This window comes from Coloeus monedula (assembly GCF_965178545.1).
Source record: "Coloeus monedula genome assembly, chromosome: 2".
NCBI lineage: Eukaryota > Metazoa > Chordata > Aves > Passeriformes > Corvidae > Coloeus > Coloeus monedula.
In genome coordinates, this window is record NC_138782.1 from 114,449,839 (window position 1) to 114,458,473 (window position 8,635).

General features: G+C 45.2%; 1 protein-coding gene across 1 annotated transcript; it reads right to left on the bottom strand.

Annotated features, from left to right (window-relative positions):
* Nucleotides 1–1,700: 1,700 nt before the first annotated feature.
* On the bottom strand, nt 1,701–8,115 carry ANKRD66 (ankyrin repeat domain 66; the record flags this gene model as incomplete). Its single annotated transcript, XM_082303052.1, has 3 exons — nt 1,701–2,100; nt 6,442–6,670; nt 7,977–8,115. The coding sequence occupies 3 exons, from the start codon at nt 8,113–8,115 to the stop codon at nt 1,920–1,922; spliced, it is 549 nt and encodes a 182-aa protein (XP_082159178.1). The 3' UTR covers nt 1,701–1,919.
* Between the last annotated feature and the right edge of the window lie 520 nt (nt 8,116–8,635).

Here is an 8,635-nt window from a genome sequence, read left to right on the forward strand (position 1 = left end):
TTGTTTCTCATCATCCTTCTGTACTTTCAATAGGCAATAAAATAAATTCATTTTCCACACGTCAAGTCTGTTTTGTCTGTGAAAGTACCTGGTGAGTGATCTCACTGTCTTTATCTCGTTCCATCAGCTTTTCCATACTATTTTCCACCTCCTCCTTGTGGGTGAGAGAGAAGGAGCAGCTGGGTGGGGGCCTGGCTGCTGCCCAAGGTCAACCCACCACAGCAGGTGAAACATAAAATAGTTCCAACATGAACAGAGCAGAACCTGAATTGATCATTTCTGTCACCAGCTCAGGTCCAGAGGCTGATCTTAAGCATCTCATCTGGATACATGTCCCCAGGGAAAGGCCTTGAAAGGACAGGAACTGTTGCACATAGGTAAAACCTTACAAAATGAAGGCCTTGTTGCCTTTGTAAAATCATAGCTCAGGCCTGTTTGGCTAAATAGAAAAGGACTGCAGGAAAGAGACACAGCTGAATTAGGGGCAGAAAAACCTGCAGTGTGATCATCACATGTCCATATCATGGTGTATGGTGGTTGGTTGAATTATATTTGTTATGTTTTAAATCTATGTAAACTGGTAACTGGCTAACTGCTTAAGAAGTCCGGGTTTTTGCAATAAAGTGGCTCTCCTTTGCACCTGCCTGGGGAATCTGCATTGCTCCTTATCGCAACAAGGAATCACCACACCTCCCTTCTTCCCCTGCTGCTACTCATGCACTTCATCCTTTAATGTGACAGTCCCAACCACTTTCACAAGAAAGCCCTGGACGATCCATCTTATTCCCTACATCCAGTGCAACATCATCCCTCACAACCTCACATACACAAGACTCAGCAGGCAAAACCAGCACCTTGCAGATGTGATCACACAAAACTCCACAGCCCCAGCAAACCACGCTGCAGATCCCTCCTTCCATCCCTGTGAAACCCCTGAGAGTGACACCCAGCTCAGCATCCCTGCCCTGTGCACCAGCCCCACTCAGCTGGCACTGCAGGGGACAGGGTGTCCATCAGCACAGCCACCCTGCACAGCCCATGGGGACAGGTGCAGGATGTGCCCAGCACAGGGAAGCTGACCCATGAGAGATGTCAGAAGTCAATGGGAATGGCTGCCCAGTGCTGGCATGCAATGGAAAACTGCTCTGGGTCACATTCCAAATTTTATGACTGAGAAGTGAAAGTGTTAAAAATACTTTTGCCATGGAAAGTGTTGATGAGCAGATGCACAGCTCAGGACCAGTTGCACAGCATTCCTATTTGCAGAGACATAAAAATAGCTGGGGGCAATGCTAAAAAAAAGGCAGTGCTCCAATACCCTTGGCAGTCACAGCTGTCTGAAAGCAGCAAGGAGGGAGCACATTTTCCCTTTTGCTGGGCCAGGAATGGAAGATTCAGGCTGTTGGACCCATGTGTCCAGTGAAAGCTCAAAATTAACAATTCAACTTCATCCAGAAGAAGCAACTACATCCCACTTCCAAGAAAAGAGAGAGGCATCACCAGAGGCTGCAGGTCCATGTAGAGCCTCTGGTTGACTCAGTGCCAGAAGCAAAGGCCACAGACATCAGCAGAGCAAGCAGAACCACAGTCCAAGATGCTTTTGTGAATCAGGAAGGATCAAGACCATTTCTCTCCCTGACAATACAGGTAACTGCTGCCATCTCAGTAACTTTAACCATTGCAGTGATTTAGAGTATTGGTATATTTAAACATATTTTGCAGTTGTTTTATTAATATGACATCTGATACATAGAAACACAGAGAAAGACAAAAGCATTTCTAGCTGTTAAGGACATTGTTTACAGTATATCTCTAAGGATGCATCCTTGTAGCCATGTGCATCTCCCATCCATATGAGGTCTGCCAGCGCCTTTGCTCTGCATTGCAAGTGCTCAGAGGCACCAAACAGGCAGGGCACACTACTGCTTCCCCTTTTTTTTCCCATTTTTCTTTTGAATAGAGGCCGTACACTTCTCCCAAAAACATGGTGGGTTTCTCTGAAGCTCTTCTTTCTTGAGTTCCCAGTCTTCATCTCTCTGGTCTAAGGGGATTTTTCTCAGTGCAGCCTTCCTGCGGTAGTTCCTGCTCTCCACCTCTGCTCTGGGAGAGAAACCAAGAGTGAGCACACCACAGACACAGCTCCATTCACAGGGACCCATCTACAGGGTCAGGGGCTGGGTCTTGGTCTGGTCAAAACCCTGCTGTCACCCACACTTGAGAAAACACCGCGGTGCAGCCCCAACCTCCCCTCACAGGGACCCCCCTGAGCCCCAGCACTGCCTGGATCCAGACATGGACATTCCGAGGGTAAATCCTGCCCAAGAGAAGGCCAACCCTTTCCTCCTCCTGCAGAGCTCTGATGTTGTAGGCACTCAAGATTCAGGAAGCTCTGTCAGAAAAAACCCTTTTTTTCTGTAATAGAGCAGCTCTGTCCCATCAGTGCAATGCTGTCCTAGCCGAGAGCACAGAGCAAAGCCAGCAGCTCCATATTGATGGACCTCATCACCTGGGCTTTCTATATCATAGAATCACAGAGCGGTTTGGGTTGGAAGGGATCTTAGAGATTATCTCATTCCATACCTCCCTGCTGTGGACAGGGATACCTTCCCCTAGACCAGGTTGCTCAAGTCCCACCCAGCTTGGCCTTGGACACTTCCAGGGATGGGGCAGCCAGAGCTTCTCTGGGCAACCTGTGCCAGGGCCTCACTACCCTCACAGTCAAGAATTTACTCCTAATATATCTAATCCTACCTACCTAGGCCATTCCCCCTTGTCCATGCCCTTGTCCAAAGTCCCTCTCCAGCTCTCTTGTAGGCTCTCTTCAGGTACTGAAAGGTGCTCTAAGATCTCCACAGAGCCTATGTTTGAGAGTGGTGGTTGATGCCCCATGGCTGCTGGTGTTTAAGAGGCATTTGGAAAATGCCCTTCCTAAGATGCTTTAACTTCTGGTCAGCCCTGATTGGTCAGGCCATCTACAGAAAGGTTTAAACTGAACTACCCTATTGTCTGCTGTTAAGTATCTGCTATCAAGGGCAAGAAACCCTTTTTTATAGACTTTAAATATAAACATATTTTTTTATTTACACATGAATATACATATGCCCTTGTCTTAGATAGCAGGACCCTTTCGTACAGTTTCAACATTTTTCAGAGAGGGTGGCAGCAGACATGGGCTGAGGATCTCTGCACCATCCTTGGCAGCTCTCATAGCATTCAGAGTAAAGCCCTTCTCATGCAAAACAAATCTGATGCAAAATATGCATTTGCTATTCAGAAGCAGCTGTTTTGAAACCAGCTGTTTCCTAACTTTTGCATGTTCATGCAAACCTCAGTGAGTGGTACGGATACTCAGCAGTGGACTATTCAAAATATTTGCATTTTAATAATATTTCCGTGTTGATACATTTAATATTTCCATGTGGATGCAGTCCTCAGCACGGGTCAGTGGCCCAGCCCAGGTAGGCAGGCAGTTCATGCAGCTGGCAACACCTGGGGACTGACAAACAGCATGCAAGGGTCATGGTGGTGCTAGAGGGGACTGAATTTGGTTTCAGGAAGAATTTGGATGCTCATAGCTCTGTGTAGATATGCACATCAGCCCTGCATTTGGTGGAGACCCTCAGACTGTTATTTTAAAAATTGCCTTTTCTCTCTTTTTGCATGACAGGCAAATATCCAAAACTGACAGGGATGCTGTGTAACAAAATGTTCCTCATATTTATATCCCACAGATACTATGAGTGGAGGGCAGAGCTGCTCTGTGCTGTGCAGCATTTTGTGCAAGCACACTCCTAACTGCAGCACACACGGTACTGCCCTGCTCCCTTTGGCACTGCCTGACCTTGGACATCACCTCTAGGACCTTCTATACATCTGAAGGAGCAGAATGGAATCGAAATTACACTACAAATGACAGCCATTCCTTCTAGTTAACTCCAAGTTTGCTGATGTGAGGCAGTGAGGCCAGTGTGTGAGGGTGAAGGCATCCACTGTGGTCATAAATTATAGTGGCTGGGCTTAAAAAGTGTTCTTGAGTCTCAGTGGTAAACTCTTGGCTGCCCACAGGCTGGGTAATGGCTGTGAGGTGATCATACAGGCTTTGTGTGTCTTATAAAATGTTCTAGACTGGGCATTTGAAGCATCTTCCTAGCCATTAGATCTCCCAGCCATGGTGAGCCATGCAGCTGTGGGGTGTGCCAGGCCAGCATGTGGTTCTGAAAGACAAGTCTTCCACCTTAAATCAGTCATTCACCTCCAAAAGCCCTTCATCAGCTGACCTGAGTCATCCCAGGCTGTTGCTAAGGTGTCTCAGACCAGGATGTTAATCATCCTGTCAATCAACCTGTCAATCATTCTCCCAGGCACCTCCACCTGCCCTGCTGCATCATCCAGGCAATTCCCCTACCCCTGCTGTCAGTTCACTGCCATGGCTCTGGAGCACATCCAAGGCACAGCAAATGCCACAGACTTGGCAGAAATTACTGGTGAGATTAGTGCAAAAAGGACAGCACTGAACAGGCAAGTAATTGCTATAAATTATTCATACAGGGGCAGAAGCCTGTAGACTTTCACCCTCTAGGTTAGACAATATTTACCTGTTCTGATTTAGAAACTAAGCATGCCAAGAGCTGAGAACAGTATAAAGAGAATCTCCACTGGAAGACAGTGCCCCATTCTCAAAGGTCTGGCAAACCTGAGCTTTACTACTTATCCAGTGTCTAGGTAGTAAAAAAATCTAATTTTCAAAGCTTTATTATCAGGTGCTGGTAGCCTAAATGCCTTTAAACTGAAGGTCTGAGGGTAAGAAGAGCTGATACTCTGTGTGGAAGGAAAGTGGTGAATAGTGAGGAATTACAGCATGTCAGCTCCAAAAACAGTGAGACTTTAAAGTGGTCTGGATGCCCCATTCCAGCAGTGGTGAGATCCATCAGGTTGGATGGGGCTTTGAGCAATCTAGTCTAGTGGAATGGGTTCCCGTCCATGGCAGGGGGTTGGAATGAGATGAGCCTTAATGTCCCTACCAACCATTCTATGATTCTGTTATTCTGTGTTGGGTGGGCAGGTAAAATGCAAAGCTATCAGCATCCTCCATAATAGCCAGAGCTTGGAAATGAGAACTTGTGGCTCCCCTAAAAATTTTTTTGGGCTCTCTACAGGGGGATTTTGCACAGTTTGTGTGTCTTTTCCTATGGAAGGACACTGATGCTGTGTGAAGATAAAAAGTGGGCATGGGGCATTTCAGCAGGAAGCAACAAGCTGAAGAACTACAGCAAAAGGACAGCAGTATCTACAGAAAGGTTTATGTGGATTAATGAAAAGTGGCATTTGTAAGGCACTGGCCTCCTCAGACATTTGCCCATCACCGTGCCAGATTTTGAACTTGGCAGCTCGTGTGCTGCACTGGCAAGCTGGAGACTTTGAGTTGGATAAATGCCTATTAAAAAAAATATGGGATGTACATGGTACCAAAGCAGTCTCGAGAATGGTGGCAGTGGTAAAAGAGATGCCAGTGAAGGATGATGGTGGGACTGTAAATTCATAGAAAAACTCGGGAAGAAAATACTTTTGGGAGCTCTCAGCATCCCAGGGTCTGGCATGGGCAGGTTTCATGGGTAGTGTATTTAGATAAAGTGGTGTTGGGACTATGGCTTGCACTGGTTGACCTCTGGTGATCTGTCCCACTGCTTTAGAGAGATGCAGGATGGGACACAGCTCAAACCTCTGCAGTAAAGCATCCTGATGCAGGGAAACACCTTTGCAAGATGAAAATACCTGTGAGCCAAGCCAATGGCAGAAAACCAGGAATGGTAATTGGGAATCCTTAAAAAGCGCATTTCTTATGGCATGTGCTGCCACAGTGGTAACTGTAAGCAATTAAAACAACAAGGATTTCCCCAAAATCTGGACGTAGTATGAGGCCATCCTATTAACTTAAGTGGTCTAACTTTCTATAATTATGTAAAAAATAGGGTGGCTTTTTTCTTTACTATAAGAAAAGCCAAATTATATATATATATATATATATATATATACACATATATATACACACATACAACTGCTGAGGGCTATTCCTAAACAACTCAACCTGTGTATTTGCCGTTCACCACTGTAAGGGGTTAACACTTGTCAGCTGTTGCTTTCATTTCTGTTGCTTAATAACGGCTCTGCAACATCCTTACAAAAACAATGATGTCATGAAGCGGTAACGATTTTGAAAACATAACAAGGCAAACCGCAGGAGGCAGGGGAATAAAATAATGTCTTCTCATGGCTTCCCTGTCACAGGCCCGTATTTGCTTATCCACGACAGCTTGTGTGTCAGGGCTTTTAGCAGGCTTTGGGTGGGAAGATAAGCAACACACTGTGTTTGTTCTGCTGCTCTGTGGAGCAGTGAGGTTAATTTTCACTGCAGCCGCAGCGGGACTTGCCACCAATACTCACTTTTCCAAGAACTTGGAGCACTCCCGGTGTCCATAGATCTCCGCGAGCCTCCGGGGAGTGTCTCCGAAGAGGTCGGCGGCGTCCATGGCAGCGTGCAGGGAGTGGAGGGCGCGGAGCACCCGCAGCTTGCCCGCCTCGGCAGCGAAGTGAGCCGCGGTCCAGCCCACGTCGCTGCGCAGGCAGTGCCGGGCGCCGTGATCCACCAGGAGCCTGACCAGGTCTGACCGCCCTTGGAATGCGCAGCAAAACCAGGAGAGAAGATGCTTTAGAATTTATACCTTCAGGATGCAGAAGGCGGTCACACACGGCTGGTCATAATCCCCTTAGTCACGGATTTCACCGACCTGACTATTTGTTTTACCATATAAATGATACTGAATAGGAAATGCTGGTTATTTTCTCCCGAATTAGACTATTTCCAGGAGAAATTTACAATAAAAACAACAATCAAATAAAAAAGCTTTCTAATTTCTGAACAGCACATCTCAATCAGTCATTGACCAATTGGCTCTTTCATTGCTTCATTTTGGTTTTTACTTAAATTGCAAAATAAAATTTAAACATTGAGAACAGGAAAACCTGTGTACAGCTTTACTAAAACAAAGGTTTGTTGGATAGTAGATAGAGACATTGTTTTTATTCACCTTCACATTCTTCTAACCTGTGGAACTGTTTAAATAAGAAAAAAAAAAATCTTTCTACCCCACTTGACACTGTCTTGACTGTGCTGGATCATTCCCAATTGCATCTAGACCATGTTGGTCTCGCATCATCAATCTGTTAAGTAACTCAGTTCCCTTTGCTGATGTCTAAATGCTTAATAATCAAAAAAGCATGGTCTTAAGTGTAAAATAGCAAATCACACTCTTGATTTCTGAGCAAAGACAGATGCCATGACACGAGATCCCAACAAACACTGTAGCACAGAGAAGCAGAGGTCCAGTTTCCCATTTTACATTGTGTACAATTATACATTATATATTGTTGCATCATCTCTTTTTTGGGCTGCAAATGGATATTTGACTTTATCAAACACTTCTGAAGGTGAAGGATCAAATGGGAGCTGCAAACAGCTCTGATCCTGCATTGTTCATTTAAGCAGGTGGGATAAAGGGAGAGCAATGTAAACCACAGTTATTATTTTGTTCTATTGGGTTTGATAAATACCTGGTATAAATACAGCAGGTTTGACTTTCTGCTCTTTCCCACAGGAGTACATGAGAAACAACCTCATGGAGTCACCTCTTAGAAAAGTAGTGGGGGGGAAAAGCAGCCATTCCCTATGTACATATCATGTAAATTGAAAATTGTCTTGTGATGGAAGAAAAAAAGGTAAAAATCACTTCAACAGCTGTCCCATAAATTATTTTGTAGGCAAAGTTCCAATTTAAGTGGATATTTAACCTTTTTTTTGCTCATTAGGGACGAAATTATCAGATACAAGCTGTGATTTTGCCAGCATAGATACAATTACAGTCAGCATCACCTTTTATGACATCCATTCATAGGGGTAACAGAGCTGGGGGTGCCCTTACCTTTGGCAGCAGCCCAGTGCAGGGGGGTCCTGTCATGCCAGTCGACATCCTTCTGGTTCGGGTCACAGTGCCCCGCCCTCAGAATCTTTTTCACCAGGTCATAGTCCCCCACAGCCACGGCTTCGTGGAGCTCTGTCATGCTGCACTCTTCAGGAAGTCGCCTGGTAACAGAGGGATGGTCGTTTAGTGGGTGTTCACTGATGTACCAGCTCCTCTCAGCAACTTTAAAAGGTCAAGCAGCACCTGGATTAAAAATGAGACAGGCACTGTGACAAACCAGGATTTGTCCAAAAATAAGGAAAAAGGAATGACAGGAGGCAAACAAAAAAAAGTTATAACTTATCTTCAAACCGGTGGTCCCAGACCAATGGTGACTTTTGGTCTGTAGACACAGAAATCTGCAGCAAAGTGCAGTCCTTTATATAAAGGATTCGTAGTTAAAGCCACACTGAACATTTGCCCTGGGTTTGTTGTGCTCACTAACCATGGGAACTGGCTCCTCCCTTGCCAGTGCTGTGGGTCTCTTACTGGTAGCATTTCATTTCAATGACAGAAATGCCTCTGCAAGTATTCTCTGATGTTCTTTGGTGAAAATAATAAAAAGGGATGATAATAATTATTCTTATTAAAAAAAAAAAGAGATGATAGGGCAAGGAGGA